Source organism: Mobula birostris, chromosome 13, assembly GCF_030028105.1.
Source record: "Mobula birostris isolate sMobBir1 chromosome 13, sMobBir1.hap1, whole genome shotgun sequence".
Taxonomy (NCBI): domain Eukaryota; kingdom Metazoa; phylum Chordata; class Chondrichthyes; order Myliobatiformes; family Myliobatidae; genus Mobula; species Mobula birostris.
The window spans coordinates 32,740,062-32,767,695 of record NC_092382.1 but is presented as its reverse complement, the minus strand read 5'-3'; the positions used below and the strand labels follow the sequence as shown (position 1 = coordinate 32,767,695).

Genomic DNA, 27,634 nt, shown 5'->3' with positions numbered 1-27,634 from the left:
TGCTGCTTCTCAGGTTGACTCTGTGGTTAAGAGGGCATATGACGTGTTGGCATTCATCAACCGTGGGAATGAGTTTGAGAGCGTACAGGTAGTGTTGCAGCTTTCTAGGATCCCGGTCAGACCCCACTTGCAGTACTGTGCTCAGTTATGGCCGCCTCACTACAGGAGAGATGTGGAAACTATTGAAAGGGTGCAGAGGAGATTTACGAGGATGTTGCCTGGATTGGTGAGCATGCCTTATGAGAATAGATTGAGTGAACTCGGCCTTTACTCCTTGGAGTGACAGAGGATGAGGGGTGACCTGATAGGGGTGTACAAGATGGTGAGAGGCATTGATCGTGTGGATAGTCGGAGGACTTTTCCCAGGGATGAAATTGCTAACGCAAGAGGGCACAGCTTTAAAGTGCTTTAGGTAGGTACAGAGGAAATGTTTGGGGTAAGTTTTTTTACGATGAAGTGGTGATTGCGTGTAATGGACTTTGGGTGGAGGCAGATACGGTAAAGACATTTAAGAGACCCCTGGATATGTAGATGGAGCTTAGGAATGTGGATAATCCGAGTTTATTTCTAGTATAAGGACATGATCGCCGCAGCTTTGTGGGCAGACAGGCCTATATTGTGCTGTAGCCTATTAAGTTTCTATAAGATCGGCGGTGGAGGAGGAAGGGAGGGAGAGCTAGATTCATATCTGTTGCACAAACAGCCTAAAGAGTGAAAGATCCAGCAAATGATGCGATTAATCATTCAAACACAGCATGTCACCTCCCAGAATTCACAGAGTCTGAGAAATGTAAGGAACAAGGAGACTAAAACCACTCTTGCCCGCAAGTCAATGTCTGGACTCTGCCGAGAGACGGTAGTCTTCCCCGCCACACATTGCCTTCTTGAAAGATGTTAGAGAGATGACACCGTTTAATTTTCAAAACATTTTCATGCTGAATAAAGCTTCACCCCCTTCCCAGGCTGCCTCCCGGAATCACTGCCATTGCCAAGTGGCCACATTGTTGCTGACCCTGCTGCTTCACGGGGGTCGGACTGGATTCAGTCACTGCTCGGCAGATGGATTGGAACAACAATCCGGTCACCACTGAAGTCACCATCACTGGCCTTTCAGCTTGACCGACTTGCCCTCCTCTCGCATTCTTGTTCCAGCTTCTTGGCTACTTCCATAGAAACCATGGAAACCATAGAAAAAACTACAGCACAGAATCAGGCCGTTTGGCCCTTCTTGGCTGTGCCGAACCATTTTCTGCCTAGTCGCACTTACCTGCACACGGATCATATCCCTCCATACACCCCCCATCCATGTATTTGTCCAATTTATTCTTAAATGTTAAAAAACCACACACTTACCACCTCGCCTGACAGCTCATTCCATACTCCCACCACTCTCTGTGTGAAGAAGCCCCTCCCCATGTTCCCTTCAAACTTTTCCCCCCTCACCCTTAACCCATGTCCTCTGTTTTTTTTTCTCCCCTTGCCTCAGAGGAGAAAGCCTGCTTGCATTCACTCTATCTATACCCATCATAATTTGATACACCTCTTCCTTTCCACTCCTGGTGAAGGGTCTCGACCTACAACGTCGATCTTCTGCAGGTGTTGCTGAACCTGCCGAGCTCTTCCAGTATTGAGTGTTTGCTCCCCCTGCGATGCCCTGGAAGCTTCTTGGGGGATGGGATGTGTGGCACGTGGTTTAGTTTTTTTACAGCCCCTTGGAACTGACTTAATGCTTGAGAGTGGGTGAAGAAGGGTTTGGCCAGGTGTGAATACTATACGTACTACAGCCTTCAGTCCTGAAGGGGGAGAAAAAAACCAGCTATAACTAACATCGATCTGTAAAACCGTTTGAATGTTTTTCAGCATGAACTGGCCTGTGGGGTGAGGTGATCGATGGAGGGGGAACTGAGTTGTTTTTGACAGCATTTCTGTTTGAATTGAACTGCTGAAGAAATATGGGAAGTGATTACCGCAGTTCCCCATTTCTCTCTTATCTATTGCTAGCAGAGTGTAGCGTTAGACACTGCAACAGAACTAACGGATACAATAACAACGTTAACGTTCCCTGCCTCCACCAGCGGCACTTAACAGCCGATGTGTGCACAGTCTATAGAATGCAGTGCAGTTACTCACCAGGACTATTATACGTCAACCTACGACCACCACCCCCACCACTGCACCCACCGACGCACCCCACCTCCCACCTCCTCCCTCGCACCCTCTCTATCGCTCTCGCCGTGGGGGCGAATGGCAGCAATAAGATGAACGAATAGCGCCACCCGCTTATCCCGCCACTCGGAAATCTTCCCGTCCTGCCTGCATCACAGTGCGGGTCCGATTCCCGGAACCCGCTACCTGACAGCACTTTGGGACCACCTTCCCCAGACAGGGTCTGACAGTTCAAGGAGGGAACCCACCAGTAACACCTCAGTGAGGGGTTTTGGGAAGGGAGGAGTGATAAATACCAGCCTTGACAACAGCACCCAGATTCATCCCTTAAAATACTAAGGAACAATCCCCACAACTCTCTGCTGAAAATATTCCCCTGGGAATTGTTTTCCATACAACCGTTTTACCATATAGCAATTACAGCACGGAAACGGGCCATCTCGGGCCTTCTAGTTCGTGCCGAACTCTTATTCTCACCTCGTCCTACCGACCTGCACTCAGCCCACAACCCTCCATTCGTTTCCTGTCCATATAGCTGTCCAATTTTACTTTAAATGACAATATCTGAACTACCTCTACCTCTTCTACCAAAAGCTCGTTCCACACAACTACCACTCGCTGAGTTAAGAAGTTCCCCCACGTGTTACCCCTAAACTTTTTCACCCTAAAACTCAATTCATGTCCTCTTGTTTGTATCTCTCCCACTGTCAATGGAAAAAGCCTATCCACGTCAACTGTATCTATCCACCTGATAAATTTAAATACCTCTATCAAGTCCCCCCTCAACTTTCTCGGCTCTAAAGAATAAATACCCAACTTGCTCAATCTTTCTCTGTAAATTAGGTGCTGAAATCCAGGTAACATCTAGTAAATCTTCTCTGTACTCTCTCTATTTTGTTGACATTTTTCCTGCACTTCGGTGACCAGAACTGTACACAGTACTCTAAATATTGCCTTTCCAATGCCTTGTACAATTTTAACATTCCATTCCTGGTGACCCTATCCCGCTGAGGTATGTCTCAGTGGAGAGACTATGTTCATTCTGTAATCTATCAACACACATTGATATTGGACAAATCAACCAACCTCCCTTACCACCCGATCCCGAGAAGCTCAATCCTTCCTGCTGAATCTGTCTGCTCTTGGTTTTTAAAATGCTCTCCCTGGTACATCTATAGATTTTTTTCTACGATCATTGGTGACGTACCACGTACTCTGATAGTTTAAGGAGACAGCCCACCAGAAACACCTGAGTGAGGGTTTTGGTAAGGGAGCGGTGATAAATTCCAGCCTTGCCAGCAACACATAGATTCATCCCTTAAAATACTCAGCAACAATCCCAACCACTCTTTCCTAACACCCGGTTAAATATCTCAATTGCTATGTTTTTATTTTCTCTCATTCTCTGTAGTTGCATTAATGTGCTGATCCATCATTAACTCCCAAGTTCCTTTTCGCCTCGTTTCTGTTTTTACATCGAACACAGAACATAGAATAGCACAGCACAGACCAGGCCTTTCGGCCTACAATGTTGTGCCGACCCTCAAACTCTGCCTCCCATATAAGCCCCCAACTTAAATTCCTCCATATACCGGTCTAGTAGTCTCTTAAACTTCACGAGTGTATCTGCCTCCACCACTGACTCAGGCAGTGCATTCCACGCACCAACCACTCTCTGAGTAAAAAACCTTCCTCTAATATCCCCCTTGAACTTCCCACCCCTTACCTTAAAGCCATGTCCTCTTGTATTGAGCAGTGGTGCCCTGGGGAAGAGGCGCTGGCTATCCACTCTATCTATTCCTCTTATTATCTTGTACACCTCTATCATGTCTCCTCTCATCCTCCTTCTCTCCAAACAGTAAAGCCCTAGCTTCCTTAATCTCTGATCATAATGCATACTCTCTAAACCAGGCAGCATCTGGTAAATATCCTCTGTACCCTTTCCAATGCTTCGACATCCTTCCTATAGTGAGGTGACGAGAATTGGACACAGTACTCCTAGTGTGGCCTAATCAGAGCTTTATAGAGCTGCATCATTACAACGCGACTCTGAAACTCTATCCCTCGACTTATAAAAGCTCACAACCCCATAAGCTTTCCTAACTACCTTATCCACCTGTGATGCAACTTTCAGGGATCTGTGGACATATATCCCGATATCCCTCTGCTCCTCCACACTACCAAGTATCCTGCCATTTACCTTGTACACTGCCTTGGAGTTTGTCCTTCCAAAGTGTACCACCTCACACTTCTCCGGGTTGAACTCCATCTGCCACTTCTCAGCCCACTTCTGCATCCTATCAATGTCTCTCTGTAATATTTGACAATCCTCTACACTATCTAGAACACCACCAACCTTTGTACCGTCTGCAAACTTGCCAACCCACCCTTCTACCCCCACATCCAGGTCGTTAACAAAAATCACGAAAAGTAGAGGTCCCAGAACAGATACTTATGGGACACCACTAGTCACAATTCTCCAGTCTGAATGTACTCCCTCCACCACCACCCTCTGCCTTCTGCAGGCAAGCCAATTCTGAATCCACCTGGCCAAACTTCCCTGGATCCCATGCCTTCTAACTTTCTGAATAAGCCTACTGTGTGGAACCTTCTTAAATGCCTTACTAAAATCCATATAGATCACATCCACTGCACTATCCTCATCTATATGCCTGATCACCTCTTCAAAGAACTCCATCAGGCTTGTTAGACACGATGGCCCTTCACAAAGTCATGCCGACTGTCCCTGATCAGACCATGATTCTCTAAATGCCTACAGATCCTATCTCTAAAAACCTTTTACAACAGCTTTCCCACCACAGACGTAAGACTCACTGGTCTATAATTACCTGAACTATCCCTACTACCTTTTTGAACAAGGGGACAGCATTCGCCTCCCTCCAATCCTCTGGTGCCATTCCCGTGGACAACGAGGACATAAAGATCCTAGCTAGAGGCTCAGCAATCTCTTCTCTCGCCTCGTGGAGCAGCCTGGGGAATATTCCGTCAGGCCCCGGGGACTTATCTGTCCTAATGTATTTTAACAACTCCAACACCTCCTCTCCCTTAATATCAACATGCTCCAGAACATCAACCTCACTCATATTGTCCTCACCATCATCAAGTTCCCTCTCATTGGTGAATACCGAAGAGAAGTATTCATTGAGGACCTCGCTCACTTCCACAGCCTCCAGGCACATCTTCCCACCTTTATCTCTAATCGGTCCTACCTTCACTCCTGTCATCCTTTTTTTCATTCTCGTAATTCAAGAATGCCTTGAGGTTTTCCTTTACCCTATCCTTGCCATAGAGGGAGTACAAAGAAGGTTCACCAGATTGATTCCTGGGATGGCAGGACTTTCATATGAAGAAAGACTGGATGAACTGGGCTTGTACTCGTTGGAATTTAGAAGATTGAGGGGGGATCTGATTGAAACGTATAAGATCCTAAAGGGATTGGACAGGCTAGATGCAGGAAGATTGTTCCCGATGTTGGGGATGTCCAGAACGAGGGGTCACAGTTTGAGGATAGAGGGGAAGCCTTTTAGGACGGAGATTAGGAAAAACTACTTCACACAGAGAGTGGTGAATCTGTGGAATTCTCTGCCACAGGAAACAGTTGAGGCCAGTTCATTGGCTATATTTAAGAGGGAGTTAGATATGGCCCTTGTGGCTATGGGGGTCAGGGGGTATGGAGGGAAGGCTGGGGCGGGGTTCTGAGTTGGATGATCAGCCATGATCATAATAAATGGCGGTGCAGGCTCGAAGGGCCGAATGGCCTGCTCCTGCACCTATTTTCTATGTTTCTATGTTTCTACTTGCCAAGGCCTTCTCATGCCCCCTTCCTGCTCTTCTCAGCCCCTTCTTAAGCTCCTTTCTTGCTTCCCTGTATTCCTCAATAGACCCATCTGATCCTTGCATGCTAAAAGTCATGTATGCTGCCTTCTTCCACCTGACTAGATTTTCCACCTCACTTGTCACCCATGGTTCCTTCACCCTACCATTCTTTATCCAGTTCCCAGCCTTCTCCCCGTTACCTTTTAATGCCATGTCAAATCAAGAACCTATCAATCTCTCGGATTACTCGGAGGCATTTAAAGTCTGGAAGAAGAATAATGGAATGGTCGGGGAGGGGTGAGTTGGCAGGGGATCGAGTGTGATAGGGAACTGGGAGTGAAGTGTTTGGGACATATTCTACTGAATGATTCGGCATGTTAAAGGACCGGAGAATTGCTTTGTGTTGCTGTTCCCCTGTACTCAGCTGACAACAGATGTTGCAGACAGTATAAGGATAAAAGAAAGTTTGAGACAGGATCTCTGACCTGACAACACAGGACTAAGCTCGTCAAAGGCAAACATTCGTGAGAAGTTTTTTTGCTTTTTCTCTTGGTTTTTCTTAGAATTGAGCTCGGGAAGTATGTGTTACACAATGCCAGTTTGTTCGGAACCGACTTTGTTTACAACAAGGGAAGCAGCCGATTGCCATCTGCAGAAACTAGATCGACAGAAAGTTAACTCTTTATAAACACCAACAGAGAGACAGAGAAGATGGGGAGCGTGACTGAACACGGGTCACCGAGGGTGCGCCAGAACAGACCACGTCCATCTCAGATCTCCTATCGCCTCTTTTTTTTTATTTTTCGAGTGTCATCTTCTTCTCATATGTACGCTTTTTAATCCTGAGGACGTGTCTTCTGGTCTTAGATTCTCCCACCATAAGAAACATCCTCTCCACATCCACTCTCTCTGTGTCAACTGGTCCTGGATTCCCCCACTATGGAAAACATCCTCTCCACATCCAATCTCTCAAAGCCTTTCACCATTCGAGAGGTTTTATTGAGGTCACCCCTCATTCTTCTGAACTCGCTGTATACAGGCCCAGGGCCATTGAAAGCTATTCATAGGACAAGCCATTCTACCCTGGAATGACTTCCACACAGCTGCTTTGAACTCTTCATCAGTTTCAGCTCATCGTTTGTCAGACAAACGGCTCAGACCTGCTTACAATGCCACAAGTGAGCTGTCATCAGGGCATTATGAAGTTTTAATATTGCATCTTGCTTTTATATTCGAGTCCTCTTGAAATGAATGCCAACACCTCTTTTACCTTCGTCATCAGAGACTGATCCTGCAAGTCAACCTTTAACGAATCCTGCACAGGGAATCCCAAGTCCCTTTGTACCCCAGTTTTTGTCTTGTATTTTCTTTCCATTTAGGAAACAGTCAACCTTCCATTTCATCCCCCAAAGTGCATGCTTAAACACTTCCGAAAGTACATTCCAACTGCCTCTTTTGACCATTCTCCCAATCTGTCTGAGTCCTTCTTTAGCCTCTCTAATTTCATGTCTCTTCATCTATCTTCCAATCGTCTGCAAACCTTACAACAAAACCATCACTACCCCCATCCCACTCATTGACATCTGACGGAAAGGAATCTTTCCCAACACAGACCCTGTGAAACACCACTCGTCACCGTTTGCCAGTCCGAAAAGGGTTCCCTTATTCCCACCCTTCGTCTCCTTCCCGGACTACGTGTTCCCGTTCTGGGAAACTGCCAAGCGGCCTGCATTATTTCCCGATTTTCTGGAGCTGCTTCGGCGACGAGTGCTTTCGGGGTGAGGCTCTGGGTGTGACCCGATTCCTCGCCGATTTCGCCGACTGAAGCATCTGGGGAGACCGAAATGTCGAGACAGCAGGCGCTGTGCGAGCTACCGGAGGCCTCTCTATTTCTCCCGATGGTGACAGACAGTCCACTGGTCCCAGAGTCAGGGCAGCTCGAATTGACTCAGGTTATCAAATCATTTTGATGTAACTGAGTGGAATTCAAAGCGATCTGCGTGAGATTCAGGGGTACACGCAAAAAGAAAATTATATTCAGGTGGACAGCGGCAAAGTGAATTGTTGAATTCCAACAGTGAGAGAAGACAACACAATCAACTTGAATACTATGGGTTAATGGCTGCAGGAGCCCATACTGATATAATTTGATTCATGTTATCCAAATGAAAGAAAAAAAAATACGGAAAGCACAAATTGGGAGCGGGTGGTAAATACGAGAGGAATTAGTGAGAAGGTGAGAGAAGGAAAAGTGAAATCCAGATTTACATGAAATACCGAGAGTGGTCGGTGCCTTGAACGCACTGTCAGGGGAAGCAGTGAATTGCAGCTTAAGTGTCATTTGGGCATTTACGCGGGGAATGGAAGTGTGCTGATCTCATATCGGCAGATGTATTGTTCTAATCTCACATGATGGTTTTCGTTGGCCGAGGTGCCAGTTCCTATTCACGTCTGTTCCCCACCCCTCGCCACCCCCCAGCCACCTTGAGCTGTACGAACCAAAGAGCAAAGAAAGAAGAAGTTTGAATCCATAATACCCAAAAAAAAAATCAGGTAACTGCGTTACAGTGAAACATAGACACCAGGGAGACTGGTGGAAGAACCAGGGGATGTGAACGGGTTATGGGGTAAATCAGGATTTTTCAAACAGGAAGTGACGTCATAATCTCGGTGTACAGGAACATTGGTAACGGAGGCTGAATCAGTGACTCGGATTGATAATCATTTACTGAGCTAATTCACGCAGAAATCAGGAGGCAACTCAGGGTTTCAGCAAAGTTTTCAGTTTTATTAGGTTTATTATTCAGCCGTAAAGCGCGGAATAGCCTTTCAGCAACCGACGACAAACCCCATTAACAGAGGAGATTTACGAGGACGATGCCTGGGTTGGAGAGCCTGGTCTATGAGAATAGGTTGCGTGACCTCCGCCTTTTCTCCTTGGAGCGACGGAGGATGAGAGGTGACTGAGAGAGGTGTACAAGACGATGACGGTGATTGATCGTGTGGACAGCTGGAGGCTTTTCCCCAGGGTTGAAATGGCTAACACGAGAGAGCATAGCTTTATGGAATTTGGGGGTCGGTACAAGGGGAAGGTCAGAGGTAAGATTTTCACACAGAGAGTGCAGGGTGCGTGGAATGCACTCCCAGCGAAGGCGGATGCAATGGATCTTTAAGTGCAAACACAGAATAATCTGCAGATGCTGGGGTCAAAGCAACACTCAGAGCACGCTGGAAGAACTCAGCAGGTCGGGCAGCCTCCGTGGGAAAGATCGGTCGACGTTTCGGGCCGGAACGTCCCGACGAAGGGTTCCGGCCAGAAACGTCGACCAATCTTTTCCACGGATGCTGCCCGACCTGCTGAGTTCCTCCAGGGTGTTGTGGGGATCTTTTAAGTGTCTGTGAGATCGGCGCATGGAGTTTAGAAACATAGAGGGCTGTGTGGCAGGGTAATTCTGGGCTGTTTCCAGAGTAGGTGCCATGATCGGCACAACATTGTAGGCCGAAGAGCCTGTAATTTGCTGTAGATTTCTATCTTCTATGTTCGATGTTCTAACAGTAACTTAACCACGGGACACTTTACAATGACCAATTAATCTTCACGGACTTTGGATAGGGAGATCTACAGATTTATTACACATGACGCCGGACTTCATCTCCGAACTCGCAATGCTAACAGCACCTGAGTAAAATAGGGTTGATTGAGGCTTAAGAGCAGAGAGACTATGTTATTTGCTGCTTCGCTTGGAAACACTAAAGCTTATTAGGTACTTTCTAGTCCCTGGATAGACACTCCTGCCTTCCATCCTCGTATCCCCACCACTCTGTCCAAATGGGTTTCTGCCTCTGGGACACTAATGGAAGCTGAATACGAGGAGACTGACACAATATTCAGTGGGCGAATACGTATCCCTTGCTCACAGCGAGCTCCGTGACGCTAAGGTTGAAATTAATGGAATTATTCCCACTTGGCCGCTTGTGCCGCTGAACCGGCCTCACGCCAAGTGAATAACGGAGCTATGCTGGGGGTTGAGAGCGAAACACTACGATATTTCATGTTTCTGAGCGTACCAAGTGGTCAGAAAACTATCGGCCCATGATGGGGGTCAGGACGGTATAGAAATTGTATCACACAGCAACGTTGAGAGGGAATATGTTGGTGGCAGTGTGGAGGTGGCAATTACGGGATGAAAGGTCTGGGTTGAGCTGAGAAAACTAAGCTGCTTTGATACTAACGAGTCAAAACCTTCAGTGATATCTTCATCGTGAGGATGTGAAACGCAGAGAGAATCCTCCGGAGACATGGGGAACAATTATACAGAAACAAGGAAAGACATTCTGAACGATGGCTTTTTCCTCGATGGTTGTCCTTCCTCTGTGTCAATTCACCTGCCAACTATCCTCTTCCGTTCACCAGTGACGTCATCTGAGGAAACAACACACCATTTATGTTGACTACGTCAGTAACCCGGAAGTGCTGCTGCTGGTGAGTTTCAATTACGGGGTGATGATTTTCGAATCTGTACCAAACATCATGACAATGCAACCTTGAAAACAACTAGTATATTTCATGTCGCCAGGGGCCCAGGAAATTTGTTCCTTTCAATATCAATATAACGCTGTATGATACCGCCTAATTCGCATCTTTCCCTGTTAAGTGTCACGAAACTGCTAATCACAGTGTAGTATATACATGGACACAACCATGGCACTGCATAGCTCACAGACCTGAAATTAGTAGGTACGTTTCCTTTACAAGTGACACTGTGTATCGTCAGGCCAATATTCCATTCACATACCTCTTCAGATCACTGTAAGCAGATCGGTCCTGCAGCACAAGTCCCTGTTAATGTGAGGAAATCAGCATGATTAGCAGCATTTTGTTATTAAAAGCATTTTGTGATAGAAGAGAACAGCAATAATACTGAAGAATACTTGCGCTTATTTAATAAATTCTGTCTGAAAGTAACACGGAATAGTCAGACCATGATGAAAAGAGGATCAGGGACAGACAGTCATGATCCCCAAGCGAAACATAGAAACATAGAAACATCGAAAATAGGTGCAGGAGTAGGCCATTCGGCCCTTCGAGCCTGCACCGCCATTTATTATGATCATGGCTGATCATCCAACTCAGAACCCTGCACCAGCCTTCCCTCCATACCCCCTGATCGCCGTAGGCACAAGGGCCATATCTAACTCCCTCTTAAATATAGCCAATGAACTGGCTTCAACTGTTTCCTGTGGCAGAAAATTCCACAGATTCACCACTCTCTGTGTGAAGAAGTTTTTCCTAATCTCTGTCCTAAAAGGCTTCCCCCTTATCCTCAAACTGTGACCCCTCGTTCTGGACGTCCCCAACATCGGGAACAATCTTCCTGCATGTAGCCTGTCCGATCCCTTTAGGATTTTATACGTTTCAATCAGATCCCCCCTCAATCTTCTAAATTCCAACGAGTACAAGCCTAGTTCATCCAGTCTTTCTTCATATGGAAGTCCTGCCATCCGAGGAATCAATCTGGTGAACCTTCTTTGTACTCCCTCTATGGCAAGGATGTCTTTCCTCAGATTAGGGGACCAAAACTGCACACAATACTCCAGTTGTTGTCTCACCAAGGCCTTGTACAACTGCAGTAGTACCTCCCTGCTCCTGTACTCAAATCCTCTCGCTATAAATGCCAGCATACCATTCGCCTTTTTCACCGCCTGCTGTACCTGCATGCGCACTTTCAATGACTGGTGTATAATGACACCCAGGTCTCGTTGCACCTCCCAAAAGGGCACATAATCCCTTGTCACCCGCTTCCCTTCCTTCAAGAAGCTCAGAGTGATATTTGCAATTTTCCAATCCTCAGAAACAATTCAATAGTAATCTGTAGCTTGGAATATCAGTACTAATCCTTCTACTACCTCTTCAGCGGCCCACATCAGAATTTTGTGGTGCAGTTAATCTCGTCCATTTCGTCCAGGTGATTTATCTACCTTCGGCCCTTCCAACTTGCCTTTCATCTTCTCATTATAGTGACTGCAACCACTCCCGTGTCCTGACACTGTCACACTGATCGTTTGCTCCACAGCAAAGACTGACACTAATAATTCATGAGTTGATCCGCCATGTCCTTGTCCCCAACTGTTGCCTCTTCGATTTCATTTTCGCTATCGAATGCCTCACTTCAGCGTCTGTCTCTTACTGTGTAAAGTGGAAACAATTACTTCAAGAAGGCATTGACGCAAATGTAGGCCTTACCATATGAGTGGAATTTCCATCATCTGCATTGTCCATTGTGCCCTGGAACGAGAACATGAAGATTTCTATTGAAGCGTTTAACCAAGTGCACAACAATTGTATTCTGACTCTGCACATAAAAAAGGGAGTATCAATTTTCACATTCACTGCTGATTGGAGCATATTGCATCATTCGCCGTTCGACAGACTGCGCGTTTCCGATTCAGTGTCAGGAAAGTACATATTTTCTCTGACACCAGGAACGCTTCCGGACAGCATTAGATGATTTGTAAGCATTCAGCAATAAGGGTAGCATGATGAATGTTATTTGACGAGGAGCTCGCCTACAGAACCAAACATCTTGAGAGATTATTCCTGATCAGAATTTGCACGTCACAGAGAGGGGATATGGACTTGTGTCCTCAGGATGCTGACCGTATTTGCTATTTCTCTAAACGTTCACATAGATCATCGCTAATCACAGTCCGGCAGGTGCAGACCTAACCACCGCTTCCCCTTGTGTCTTTCCCGCTTTGACCGGACATTTAAAGAGGATCCTTCATGAAATATATTCCACTCAGAGTAAGAGCTGTCTTTTTTGCATTGTACAACAATTATGTATTCTGCAGAAACAGCAAATAACTCGGGTGAAGAAGTTCTGCAGGTGCTGGAAATCCGGAATAACGCACACAAAATGCCGGAGGAACCCAGCATTTCAGGTAGCATCAATGAAAATTAATAAACATTCGACGTTTTGGGCCGAAAGCCTTCTGCTGGACTGGAAAGGAAGCAGAAAGGCGCCAGAATTTAAAAAAAAAACAATAAGTGGGGGAGAGGAAGGTTGTCTATGTGGAAGGTGAATGGTGGGCCTGGACAGTGGGGAAGGTAAAGCGCTGAAGGAAAATGAATCCGATTACAGAGGAGACGGGACCATGGTAGAAATCGAAGATGGAGAGTCTCCGGGGAAGTTCATGGACATGTGAAGATAAGAGATAAGAGTCGAGGGCGAAGAATGGAACAAGAGGGAAGTGAACAAAAACACGGGTAGGAAAAGGTCGATGTTCGTTGCTATCTGGTTTGGGTCTACTTAGAGGCGTTGTTCCTCAGTTAACTGGAAATGTGAACCGGTGATCTACATAAATGGCCAATCAGTGCCCAAGGGCCCGATGGACGCTACCGATCACATTACCGATGTTCTTATCTTTCCTTCGCAAAACAATGACTGAGACCATGAACATAATACAAACATCCAACCTGCTCATTCCCTGGGAAATTTTCATAGTTTTGCGATGCGTCCGCAGCGTTTGTATCCAAGGTGCCTGTGGGGGCAAAACAGAATATGTCACAACGGTGAAGAGCAGTAGGGACCGTTGTTAGTGCTGCAGACGTCAATCCGGGCCCCAAACAAAATGCAACCATAGCGTGAGCCACGTCCCATCCAGTTGTCAGAAACACGTAATCTCTTGTACAGAAGACCAGTAACTGAGGGCCTATATTGATCAATATGAAGGGAAATTAAGTCCACTAACCTGCAATTCCATCTCTCCCTGATATTGTAATGTTCAGTTCAAAATTTAAACTTTTTTCACTGGGATACCAAACGATAGGCAAGATAAAACGACCTCCAGCTTGTGTGCGCTATGAGCTTCCATATTTAAATGCAATGTTTAGATTTCCGTGGGCTCAGTAATAGAACAGTTCAAACTGGGTTCACTCACTGTTTTTTCCGGAATTGGTGCTCGTGTCGTGTTTGGATTGCGGTGGATCTTTGATGCTGAATAAACAGAAACAAAGGTCAAAACATGAATTCGGCAGGATGTCACTTTCCTTCACTGATACACCGAATGAGAACGACCCCTATAATTCCATTTGATAATTTCTATTCATTCCTTGATACTGTTCCTGTTATTGGATACCCGATTCCAGTCCTACTCGATCTCAACAACAGTGACCATAATGGGTTATGGATAGAAAACGTTCTGGAATTTCGGACCTCAGCTTTCCAGGAGAAAGTGACACACCTGCATTAATGAACGCAGCCCACTTTCAAACAAATGCTCACACTTCAGGAAAGCCACGTCCACGTACAAGATAATACTGATTCTGTCCACGGATGTCTCCTGATCTGTGGCATAATTCTAGAGTTGCTAATCAATTTTAGCTCCTCCTTGGGTAAAGAGGTTTAAAATGCCAACAGGTGGAGACCGAGCGGTCCCCATTTTCCTTAAACACCGGGGACGTGCGGATTGACCAACTGCTCCACTGTGACTGAAACTGATTGTTATCGACAGGGTAATATTCACTCATAGATCCGTTATCTCACGGAAAAGGACCTCAGTGCCTGGTGAGGATCTACACCAATGCACCGTCCGTGTTCCATTCCTGAACCTTGCACATGAATCGTCACCATTTAATTATCCATTTCCCTCTTAAAGGCCGCAGTTGATCCGCCCTCAGGAGATCTGCAAACAGAGCGCCCCCTGTTCCAGCAGCAAACTGCTGGAAAGCAAACCATTCACCCTGACTTGTAATGCCTGCCTCTTTCATCTAGAGTCTCTAGTCTTTAATCCTGGACTCAGTGATGTGGAAGAGCAACTTCAAACTCACATATGAAACTCTGATGTTTATGAGTTTCAGTATAAACTCCACCTTAAATGCCTTCCAGGAAACAGCTGTCTTCCAAAAGCACAATCTATCCCTGAACCCAGTATCCGCTCTGGTATATTTCTTCTGCACCATTTCTGAATCCTTAGCTTGCCTCCTGTCATATGGTGAGGAGACATGAACAATACATTTTCAATACGGCCAAGAGTTCTGTCCCTGTTAGGTACACATTTCTGACTCCAATAATTGTTGCCACGGTAATAAATCGCAGAACTCTCTGTGCCCTGTGAAGCACTTCCTCATCCTGCATCTCCGCACCCAAAAGGGTCTGTTCATGTCCCCCAACAAATAATGCCTGACTCGCCAGTGCCCTCCAGCTCCAGTTTGTGTAATTTGCTTCAGTCAGCTGTCGCATCGCAAATTCGCGTTCAAAGTTTTCAATGTGTCATTTCTGCAAAAACACCTCCCCCAATTATTGACAGAAGTAGTGATTTTCTGAGAAAAATGCATTTACCCGCCAGTTTTCCTCGCGGTCAACCATCCAGTGATTCCACCGATCAGGCCCACGCCAAGTAAACCAAGCATAATGCCTGCGATTGCGCCAGAGCCGAGGGTAAAAATACCATCTGTTTTAGCTATTAACACACAGAGCAAATTTATAGATTACATCTGCGAAAACTCATCTTTTTCAGTGGCAAATTGATTTTAATAACTATTTGACTATGTAAGTTTGGAATCGATTATTTTGTCCCAGACAGTTCAGATTTGAACGTCGATCCACGCTTTGAAATATTCTGGTCGCCAGTCTGGACATTGAAAATAGATTGTGATCAATAAAACGAGATAAGTTCGCTATCTCCTGTCTGTGACCAAAAGAACAATTGGGTATTTGTTCGGTTTACAATCTAAATAGATTTGAGAATCTTCCAACTCGAAGTGGTTCTTTAATAATTCCTTGCTAAAGCACACCGTCACAGCCCCGGCTATTCTGTCATTTCTGACGGCATTTGCCCCCTATATTATCGGCTATCAGACATGCTGTTCGTTCATGTTTTAAACTTACAACGGCTGCGGACGTAATTTCACCACTTCCGTCACAAAATATTGCCATCCTTTCAATAAACAAATGACAATGGGTGCAAAAGTAGACCATACGGCCCTTCGAGCCTACACCGCCATTCTGAGATCATGGCTGATCAACTACTATCATTACCCGGTTTCTGCCTTGTCCCCATAACCCTTGATTCCCCTATCCATAAGATACCTATCTAGCTCCTTCTTGAAAGCATCCAGACAATTGGCCTCCACTGCCTTCTGAGACAACGCGTTCCACACCTCCACAACTCTCTGGGAGAAGAAGTTCCTCCTCAGCTCTGTCCTAAATGACCTACCCCTTATTCTTAAACCATGCCCTCTGGTACTGGACTCTCCCAGCATCTGGAAAGTATTTCCTACCTCTATCTTGTCCAATCCCTTAATAATCTTATATGTCTCAATCAGATCCCCCTCAATCTCCTTAATTCCAGCGTGTACAAGCCCAGTCTCTCTAACCTCTCTGCGTAAGACAGTCCGGACATCCCAGGAATTAACCTAGTGAACCTACGCTGCACCTCCTCCACAGCCAGAAGGTCCTTCCTTAACCCTGGAGACCAAAACTGCACACAATGCTCCAGGTGTGGTCTCACCAGGGCCCTGTACAAATGCAAAATGATTTCCTTGCTCTTGTACTCCATTCCCTTTGTAATAAAGGCCAACATTCCATTAGCCTTCTTCACTGCCTGCTGCACTTGCTCATTCACCTTCAGAGACTGATGAACAAGTACTCCTAGATCTCTTTGTATTTCTCCCTTACCTAACTCCACACCGTTCAGATAATAATCTGCCTTCCTGTTCTTGCTCCCAAAGTGAATAACCTCACACTTATTCACATTAAACGCCATCTGCTGTCACTTAAGGTGATAAAGTATTCTTCTTTCAGAGTTTCCGCATACTTGGTTTTTCCCTGCAGCAAGTGTGTGCATTATCTATCAGATCACAGTAAAACAAAATTGTACTTGGTTACAGTTCAATTGTTCCCTGGGACATGTGAAAATAAGACACCAGTGTCACTTGCTCTTGAAGCAAGAACTAGAACCATTTCATATCTAACACGTGGCAAAGGAGTGGCGAAGGAGGAAGGGAATGCGAATTATGATCATTGGGCTCTCTTCCAGGGATGTTGCGACCGACACCGAAGGGACGGTTTGCTCCTGAACTGGATTGTCCTTCCGGGATGTTTTATTGTTGTTGTTCGATAGGGTTTAAAGTGGAGTTGCAGGGAGATGGAAATCAGACTGTTACAACGGTACGTGGAGATGCTGTGGAGACAGATATCGGTACGAGCTCAGCTGCTCCGGATTGGGTGTTGTGCAATGAGCCAGAATTGAATTTAAGGGGAAAAAAAAGAACGTTGGCGTAAGTGATCACAACATGATCGAATTCATCCTGAAATTTGAGAAGGAGAAGCTGAAGTCAGTGCGTCAAAAGAAATTAGAGAAGCACTGGAGAGGAGATGGCCAGTTTTAATTGAAAAAGAACACTGGCAGGGATGACGGCAGAGGAGGAAGATATATTCTAAAGGAAACATGGCTAACCGTGGCTAACAAGAGAAGTGAAAGCCAACACATTGTCCAAAAGCAGGATTTATAATGGAACAATTATTAATGGGAAGTTAGATGATTGGGTAGTTTAGGAAGAACAGCATTTAAAACGTTTCTAAACTGTAAATATCTAAGGAAATGGGATGTAGACAAATTATATGTATTAGATAATTGTTCAAAGGACATGAAACAGTTATCCAAAAATAGATTACAAGATCTCATTTACCTTTGGTTTTCCAAAACATATAGACTTGATCCATAATAGAGGGTTAAAAAAGATATAACCGCGCTTTCTAGAATAAATTTATTCAACCCGAAAAAGTTTAGAAATTGAAACCATATTCGTGAAGTATATTTAACTATTGGATTATCCGTTTGTTTATGCAATGTAGAAAGAGCAAAGGGAAGGGAAGTCCCTAAGACAGAACCCAATGAAAACCCTTTTATAGATTTGAATTCAAGATATATCCAATGTGGACTAGAAGTTGTGTCCAATTCTCATGTCCAAATTTTTAAATATCGAATATTAATTGCCTAATAGTAAAATCTAAAGTTCGGCAGTGCCAGCCCACCCTCCCTTTTAGACTTCTGTAAGTATCTTTAAACTAACCCAGGAGTTTTATTCTGCCATATATATGAACAGATTTTAGAATCAACATTATCAATACAAGATTTCGGAAAAAAATTTGGCACCGCTTGAAATAAATATAAGAATTGAGGTAAAATAATCGCCTTGATAGCATTAATCCGATTTAACAGTGACAAAGGCATTGGTGAGCATTTAGTAAGCAGATGTTTAATCTGATCAATTAAAGGCATAACATTAGCTTTAAATAAATCCTTGCGCTGCTTTTTTTTGTAATTTTAACCAGTAAATAAGTGAAATAGTCGGTAAGCAATCTAAACGGTAAACATCCATAAATGGGAACCTGCATATTTAGCGGAAAATTTAAAAAAAAACAAACGTCAGTTAAAAAGTAATTAAGAAGGTAAAGATGAATGCGAAAGTACTCTAGCCAATAATATTAATGACGACAGGCAAAGTGTCTTCACGTACATCAAGAGTGAAAAGAGAAGCGGGAGTGGATATCGGGACGTTGAAGAACGATGGTGGTGAGGTACTAACACACACAAAATGCTGGTGAACGCAACAGGCCAGGCAGCATCTCTAGGAAGAGGTACAGTCGAAGTTTCAGGCCAAGACCCTTCGTCAGGACTCAATGAAGGAAGAGCTAGTAAGAGATTTGAAAGTGGGAGTGGGAGGGGAAGATCCAAAATGATAGGAGAAGACAGGAGGGGGAGGGATGGAGCCAAGAGCTGGGCTGGTGATTGGCAAAAGGGGATACGAGAGGATTATGGGACAGGAGGTCCAGGGAGAAAGACGGGGGGGGGGGTAACCCAGAGGATGGGGAAGGGGTATAGTCAGAGGGACAGAGGGAGAAAAAGGAGAGTGAGAGAAAGAATGTGCGTATAAAAATAAATAACAGATGGGGTACGAGGGGGAGGTGGGGCATTAGCGGAAGTTAGAGAAGTCGATGTTCATGCCATCAGGTTGGAGGCTACCCAGACGGAATATAAGGTGTTGTTCCTCCAACCTGAGTGTGGTTTCATCTTTACAGTAGAGGAGGCCGTGGATAGACATGTCAGAATGGGAATGGGATGTGGAATTAAAATGTGTGGCCACTGGGAGATCCTGCTTTCTCTGGCGGACAGAGTGTAGATGTTCAGCAAAGCGATCTCCCAGTCTGCGGCGGGTCTCGCCAACATATAGAAGGCCAGATCGGGAGCACCGGACGCAGTATATCACCCCGACCAACTCACAGGTGAAGTGTCGCCTCACCTGGCAGGTGAGGTAGTAATGGGGGATAACGAATTGGTGAAAGAACTGAATTAGTATTTTGCATCAGCCCTCACTGCAGAATATACTGGTGATATGTTGAAAGTTCCAAGTATCAGGGGTCATGCAATGTTAGCATGCATTTCAAGGGTTCTAGAATATAAAAGCAAGGATGAAATGCTGCTTTATAAAGCACTGGTGAGACCTCACCTGGAGTATTGTGATCTATTTTTGGATCCTCGTTTTAGAAAGAATGTGATGAAACTGCAGGAGATTCCCCAAAATGATTCCAGCTTTGAACGGCCTTTCAGGAGACGAGAGAGTGAAGGTGCTGGGTCTCTACCCACTGCAATTTAGAAGAATGTGGGGTGACGTCATGGAGACCTACCGAATTGTGAAAGGTCTTAGTAGAGTGGATGTGGAGAGGATGTTTCTCATGTGGGAGAGTTTAATGCCAGAAGGCAAAATCTCTGAATAGAGTGGCGTGCTATTAGAACGGAGACGAAAAGGAATTCATTTCGCCTGAGGGTGGTGAATCTGGGAATTATAATCCATAGGCAGCTATAGAGACCATGTTGTTATGTAAGTTTAAGGCAGAAGCCATGTCGTTACGTAAATATGAACAGAGGACGAATGATTCTTGATTGGTCAGGGCATGAAGGAAGATGCGGAAACGAATGCGATTGTGACTGTGAGGAATGTTGGATCACGAATTATGAAATGGCGGAACAGACTCCATTGGCCAAATGGTCCAATCCTCCTTCCAATGCCTTATGGCTTTATGATCTTAACTGCAGCAAGGTAGTATTTGTAATGCAATCCGCAAGTCAAAACAATTCCGCTTTTCATCTGAATCAATACTGTTATTCATCACTATGCAACATACAACTACATTGATATCGTAGTCAATATTCTGATCGGGTTCAGGCATTTAGTTCAGATACGCCGGCCTGACTGCACCAACATCATTAATTAAATGACCTCAAGAAAGGGAGAAACAGACTGCCTACCGAGCACATTGATTTGCGTGGTTGAGGTATTGTTCCTGTTTGTAACAGTGTTATAGGCCTCACAAGTGTAGTTTCCCGTCTGGCAGACAGAGATGTTGTCGAGGATGAGAACCTGCCCACTTTGTGGGTGGGCACCGTTCAGTCGCCATTTCAATTCAGCAACTGGCCGCGACTGTGTCAAACATGTTAACCTTATGGTGCTTCCGGCAACGTGAAGAGAGGAGTTCGGTTGAGTGATGATATATGGACGGTCCGGTCCGTCTAAAACAAATGGACAAAACGGATTGACAGAAAATTACACAGGAAATACATCAGAGTTTCTCAGCGTAAGAGGAGGAACAGCCCATCACCGTTGAAAGTGCTCCTGTACACCAGCGAATGCATTTTTCTGGAAGACACGCGCTGTAAGTAGGATAGGAGAGTCGGGGAACAGTGTCAGATCATCCCCAGACCCGCTTCCTTCTCCAAACTGGAGACAATGCACGCCAGACATAAGCGTATTCTTTTGCATAACTTCTCTAGGTGTGGGGTTTGTGGAAAATAATTCAGGAAAACCTTTCCAAACAAAATAGCCGACGTCTCTCTGCGGTGCTAAAGTAAGACAGCTTGGAGTGTAGGTACAGTCACTAATGTAATCAGGGTTCGGGCAGAATCTCACGTGGGCGTACACCATACTGTCACGTCACTGACCTTGCATGTAATTATAGGAACTCTCCAATTTACAGCGTGTATGGACGGGCCCATTTTCAGATTCAATATTCTATGTTCAGTCTCTATCATAAGTCGAGGGATAGAGATTAAGAGTCGCGATGTAATGATGCACCTCTGCAAAACTCTGGTTAGGCCACACTGGGAGTACTGCGTCCAGTTCTGGTCGCCTCACTACAGGAAGGATGCGGAAGTATTGGAAAGGGTACAGAGGAGATTTACCAGGATGCTGCCTGGTTTGGAGAGTATGCATTATGATGAGAGATTAAGGGAGCTAGGGCTTTATTCTTTGGAGAGAAGGAGGATGAGAGGGGGCATGATAGAGGTATACAACTTATTAAGAGGAACGGATAGAGTGGATAGGCACCCCACCCAAATTTCATGTAGATCACAATTGCCTTTGAACTGTGGTGATTGGAAAATCTAAAAACGCATCGTGAAGACACTTGTAGGACAGAGCAGTTTATCCTGCACATTTCTTTCATCTGCAGTGCAGAAGTGAACCGACGATGTGGTAGTTTCATCCCGACGCAATGCGACTCGGATTTGAGGTTGGAAATTCAAAATTTCAATTTTAATTCACCAGCGCCCGAGACAGACTCGAATCCGTCTCCCAATCAACTGTTCAGTTACTTCGGTGCTTGCCTGTAGTTGTTTATTTCTAGGGTAACATTCACTGATATAATCCCACTCTCCCGGAACCCCGTATCCAGCAGGACTTGTAAAATGATATGTAATTACCGGAGACTCGGGTTACTTACAGTAGACATCGAGATGAAACGGGGCGCTTGTCGAGCTGTTTATCAAGTTACTTGCTCTGCAGGTGAAATTTTCGTCTGTCCGTCGCACTCCTGAAACAGCGAGTGTGCTGTTATCGGCACTCAGTTCAAACCTGCCACCGGGAATTATCGGGCTGTTCTCCTTAAGCCACAGGTAAGAGACTTCCGTGCCTCTTGCGAAGCAGGTTATCGCGACGCTGTCACTGTACTCTATCAGTCTGGTGGCATTAGATGTTACGGTGACATTGGAAACAGGTTCTGTTAAAACATAGGCGATTGGTTAGTGCTCAGATCAGCAATATAATCTGGAAGTTTATAGATCCCGTTCCGTATCTGAAAACGAAATCAAATATTTATCATTCCATAATAAGTTAACATTAAACAATAATTCCATTTGATGGTCATAAGGTTTGAGATGAAAACACTGGAGCTGAGACACGTCTCTTCATTCCTCATTCTCCGCTCACTCAGAGCCAGTATTCTGAAATCCTCTCCCTTCAGGCTTATCCATGGCGTGATAGGTCATCGCAGAGGCCCTTCGGCCCATTTTCCTTCATGATGACCAGGATGTCTCCCTGAACTATTCCCATTTGCCAGCGACTGGACCGTGTACAAACTGTTATATCCTTTTACAATCTAAATGATTTCTGAACATTAAAGTTGCACGCACCCCCAGCATTCCCTCCGGCAGTTCCTAACACTTACGAAACACAGGTTGCATGAAGATGTCGCTATTTGGGTCCCTTTTAAATTGTACCTCACTCGGTATCAATCTATTTTCTTCACTTTAGACTCATCATGCTGAGACATACGTGAACATCGAGATAAGCTGTTCCCCTCGTGCTTTTTAGTCTCCTCTATATGGCCATGCAACGGCCTCCCACCCTCCCAGATGAAGATCTCGATCGAACAAGACGTCTAACGCCAAAACATGCCCATTCTGTTTGCATCCTTATGAATACTTCCTGCACCGTTTGCAGGTTAATTGAGTTCTTCTCATTCTGTCTAAAGATGAATGTTTGGCTTTATGATCATGAAAAGATAAAATAAAATATGCAGGCTGTCGACTCCGTCTATGACTCGCACAATCTTATTGCCCGTGCTCTCTGACTCAGGCAGCATTCTTGTCAGCCACCTCTGCGCCGTCTCTAATGCCTCCACAAGCTTCTTATAGAACGAAACTTTCCCATTTTAAATAGTGAAACATTATCTAGTCACCAGCCCTGCTGGACCTCATTTCTCTGGAGAGGGGATAGGAAGATATTTGCCATTGGTCTCCTCACTCTCTGAATAGGAGTGTGGATTTATCCACTTTATTGATCTTCAGGAGAGCCAATACTCCTAGCTCCATTTTGAGTTCTCTGCCAGTTTATTTCGTAAACTATTAAAAAAATCAAGAATCATTTTTTTGCTTTAGCTTCCAAATCTTTACATTTTGTCTTCCTGGGTAAATTCACTGCTGTCTCGTCATTTAAAGAGCTCTGATAGTCAGACGCTTGTCCTTCCTTCTACTGGAACAAACGTCCTGTCTATTGTGCACTGGGCAGTTGGTGCTTAAGGAGTTCCACGTGGCAGGTGTGGACGTCCCTAAAGTCAGCTGTTTAAAATAACTCTCCAGAGTTCCCGCCTAATGGAGTCATAATTGAAATTGATCAAATTTAATTTAATTTCTCCCGCAATGTCGACACCGTACCTCATCGATTGCTATCTTAAAACTGAAGGAATTCTGATCATTCTGAGATCTTGTAGCATATGTACGTTACGGAAAAATGTGCAGAAGGTCGGATATTGGGTAATTGTGTTCCATTTATCACGATGAGTGGGAAGCTCCAGCTGGGAAACCCCCGGCCAGAGAGCGTGTTTTCAGTTACAGGAACAGTATTTAAGGGATTTCTAAGAGATAACCTCGACCATCATTCTGATAGTCAAGGCTTGATCGCGAATGGTCAGTGTGGTAATTCTGCGGGTCTGACAAAACGTTTGGATTTGCTGGGGTCCGGTGTAGGTAGAACAGTGGATTTTGTCTACATGGTCTTCAGTAAGGCCTTTAACAAGGTTCCACATGACAAATTCATCTGCGTTAGGGGGACAGCGATACACGATAAGAGGGAGAGGTTTAAAAGAGGTCTAAGGAAAGGTAACACAGACGGTAATAAGCACCTGGAATGAGCTCCCTGATGAAGTTGTCAAGCTGAACACAGCTGCAACTTTTAAGACGAACTTCGATAAACAATTGGAACGGAATGGTTTGGAATGTAATTGACCGAACGCAGCAACTGCGAATACCAAGGAGATGCAGGGGTCGGCATTGACATGTTGGGCCGAAGGGACTGTTTCCTTCCTGTTTTAATCTGCGACGCCATGGCGTTTTGAAATTTCATTTTCCAAAAACAAACCCGACAAAAATGTCAAACCAATGGAGCTCGTGAAGGAGGAAGAAGGAAACAATTCACTTCAGGCAAGGGTGACTTGGCAATGAGAAAGATGATGCATAATCACTGGCAAACACAGGACAGAAATACTGACAACAGTTTCTCAAATCATCCAGATAAACCATCGCTACTGAAATGATCCAAAGTTCAGTGTTAGTGTTAATGTTTTGGAGCCAATGGAAATTGTTTCACACAAAACGGAACAGGTATAAATTGGGAACAACAGGAATTCTGCAGATGCTGGAAATTTAAGCAACACACATAAAAGTTGCTGGTGAACGCAGCAGGCCAGGCAGCATCTCTATGAAGAGGTGCAGTCGACGTTTCAGGCCGAGACCCTTCGTCAGGACTAACTGAAGGAAGAGTGAGTAAGGGATTTGAAAGTGGGAGGGGCAGGGGGAGATCCAAAATGATAGGAGAAAACAGGAGGGGGAGGGATGGAGCCAAGAGCTGGACAGGTGATAGGCAAAAGGGATACGAGAGGATCATGGGACAGGAGGTCCGGGAAGGAAGACAAGGAGGTGGGGGGGGGGGAAGACCCAGAGGATGGGCAAGGGGTATATTCAGAGGGACAGAGGGAGAAAAAGGAGAGTGAGAGAAAGAATGTGTGTATAAAAATAAGTAACAGATGGGGTACGAGGGGGAGGTGGGGCATTAGCGGTAGTTAGAGAAGTCGATGTTCATGCCATCGGGTTGGAGGCTACCCAGACGGAATATAAGGTATTGTTCCTCCAACCTGAGTGTGGCTTCATCTTTACAGTAGAGGAGGCCGTGGATAGAAATGTCAGAATGTGAATGGGATGTGGAATTAAAATGTGTGGCCATTGGGCATTCCTGCTTTCTCTGGCGGACAGAGCGTAGGTGTTCAGCAAAACGATCTCCCAGTCTGCGGCGGGTCTCGCCAATATATAAGAGGCCAGATCGGGAGCACCGGATGCAGTATATCACCCCGACCGACTCACAGGTGAAGTGTCGCCTCACCTGGCAGGTGAGGTAGTAATGGGGGATAACGAATTGGTGAAAGAACTGAATTAGTATTTTGCATCAGCCTTCACCGCAGAATATACTGGTGATATGTTGAAAGTTCCAAGTATCAGGGGTCATGCAATGTTAGCATGCATTTCAAGGGTTCTAGAATATAAAAGCAAGGATGAAATGCTGCTTTATAAAGCACTGGTGAGACCTCACCTGGAGTATTGTGATCTATTTTTGGATCCTCGTTTTAGAAAGAATGTGATGAAACTGCAGGAGATTCCCCAAAATGATTCCAGCTTTGAACGGCCTTTCAGGAGACGAGAGAGTGAAGGTGCTGGGCCTCTACCCACTGCAATTTAGAAGAATATGGGGTGACGTCATGGAGACCTACCGAATTGTGAAAGGCCTTAGTAGAGTGGATGTGGAGAGGATGTTTCTCATGTGGGAGAGTTTAATACCAGAAGGCAAAATCTCTGAATAGAGTGGCGTGCTTTTAGAACGGAGACGAAAAGGAATTCATTTCGCCTGAGGGTGGTGAATCTGGGAATTATAATCCATAGGCAGCTATAGAGACCATGTTGTTATGCAAGTTTAAGGCAGAAGCCATGTCGTTACGTAAATATGAACAGAGGATGAATGATTCTTGATTGGTCAGGGCATGAAGGAAGATGCGGAAACGAATGCGATTGTGACTGTGAGGAATGTTGGATCACGAATTATGAAATGGCGGAACAGACTCCATTGGCCAAATGGTCCAATCCTCCTTCCAATACCTTATGGCTTTATGATCTTAACTGCAGCAAGGTAGTATTTGTAATGCAATCCGCAAGTCAAAACAATTCCGCTTTTCATCTGAATCAATACTGTTATTCATCACTATGCAACATCGTGGATTGATATCGTAGTCAATATTCTGATCGGGTTCAGGCATTTAGTTCAGACACGCCGGCCTGACTGCACCAACATCATTAATTAAATGACCTCAAGAAAGGGAGAAACAGACTGCCTACCGAACACTTTGATTTGCGTGGTTGAGGTATTGTTCCTGTTTGTAACATCGTTATAGGCCTCACAAGTGTAGTTTCCCGTCTGGCTGACAGAGATGTTGTCGAGGTTGAGAACCTGCCCACTTTGTGGGTGGGCACCGTTCAGTCGCCATTTCAATTCAGCAACTGGCCGCGACTGTGTCAAACATGTTAACCTTATGGTGCTTCCGGCAACGTGAAGAGAGGAGTTCGGTTGAGTGATGATATATGGACGGTCCGGTCCGTCTAAAACAAATGGACAAAACGGATTGACAGAAAATTACACAGGAAATACATCAGAGTTTCTCAGCGTAAGAGGAGGAACAGCCCATCACCATTGAAAGTGCTCCTGTACACCAGCGAATGCATTTTTCTGGAAGACACGCGCTGTAAGTAGGATAGGAGAGTCGGGGAACAGTGTCAGATCATCCCCAGACCCGCTTCCTTCTCCAAACTGGAGACAATGCACGCCAGACATAAGCGTATTCTTTTGCATAACTTCTCTAGGTGTGGGGTTTGTGGAAAATAATTCAGGAAAACCTTTCCAAACAAAATAGCCGACGTCTCTCTGCGGTGCTAAAGTAAGACAGCTTGGAGTGTAGGTACAATCACTAATGTAATCAGGGTTCGGGCAGAATCTCACGTGGGCGTACACCATACTGTCACGTCACTGACCTTGCATGTAATTATAGGAACTCTCCAATTTACAGCGTGTATGGACGGGCCCATTTTCAGATTCAATATTCTATGTTCAGTCTCTATCATAAGTCGAGGGATAGAGATTAAGAGTCGCGATGTAATGATGCACCTCTGCAAAACTCTGGTTAGGCCACACTGGGAGTACTGCGTCCAGTTCTGGTTGCCTCACTATAGGAAGGATGCGGAAGTATTGGAAAGGGTACAGAGGAGATTTACCAGGATGCTGCCTGGTTTGGAGAGTATGCATTATGATGAGAGATTAAGGGAGCTAGGGCTTTATTCTTTGGAGAGAAGGAGGATGAGAGGGGGCATGATAGAGGTATACAACTTATTAAGAGGAACGGATAGAGTGGATAGGCACCCCACCCAAATTTCATGTAGATCACAATTGCCTTTGAACTGTGGTGATTGGAAAATCTAAAAACGCATCGTGAAGACACTTGTAGGACAGAGCAGTTTATCCTGCACATTTCTTTCATCTGCAGTGCAGAAGTGAACCGACGATGTGGTAGTTTCATCCCGACGCAATGCGACTCGGATTTGAGGTTGGAAATTCAAAATTTCAATTTTAATTCACCAGCGCCCGAGACAGACTCGAATCCGTCTCCCAATCAACTGTTCAGTTACTTCGGTGCTTGCCTGTAGTTGTTTATTTCTAGGGTAACATTCACTGATATAATCCCACTCTCCCGGAACCCCG

General features: G+C 45.1%; 1 protein-coding gene across 1 annotated transcript; it reads right to left on the bottom strand.

Annotated features, from left to right (window-relative positions):
• Nucleotides 1-8,776: 8,776 nt before the first annotated feature.
• Nucleotides 8,777-26,604, bottom strand: LOC140207882 (cell adhesion molecule CEACAM5-like). Its single transcript, XM_072276427.1, has 10 exons — nucleotides 26,571-26,604; nucleotides 26,221-26,481; nucleotides 21,786-22,061; nucleotides 20,317-20,577; nucleotides 15,345-15,465; nucleotides 13,945-14,000; nucleotides 13,481-13,545; nucleotides 12,248-12,289; nucleotides 10,800-10,843; nucleotides 8,777-10,426 (listed from the first exon to the last, which is right to left on the bottom strand). The coding sequence occupies exons 1-10, from the start codon at nucleotides 26,602-26,604 to the stop codon at nucleotides 10,423-10,425; spliced, it is 1,164 nt and encodes a 387-aa protein (XP_072132528.1). The 3' UTR covers nucleotides 8,777-10,422.
• Between the last annotated feature and the right edge of the window lie 1,030 nt (nucleotides 26,605-27,634).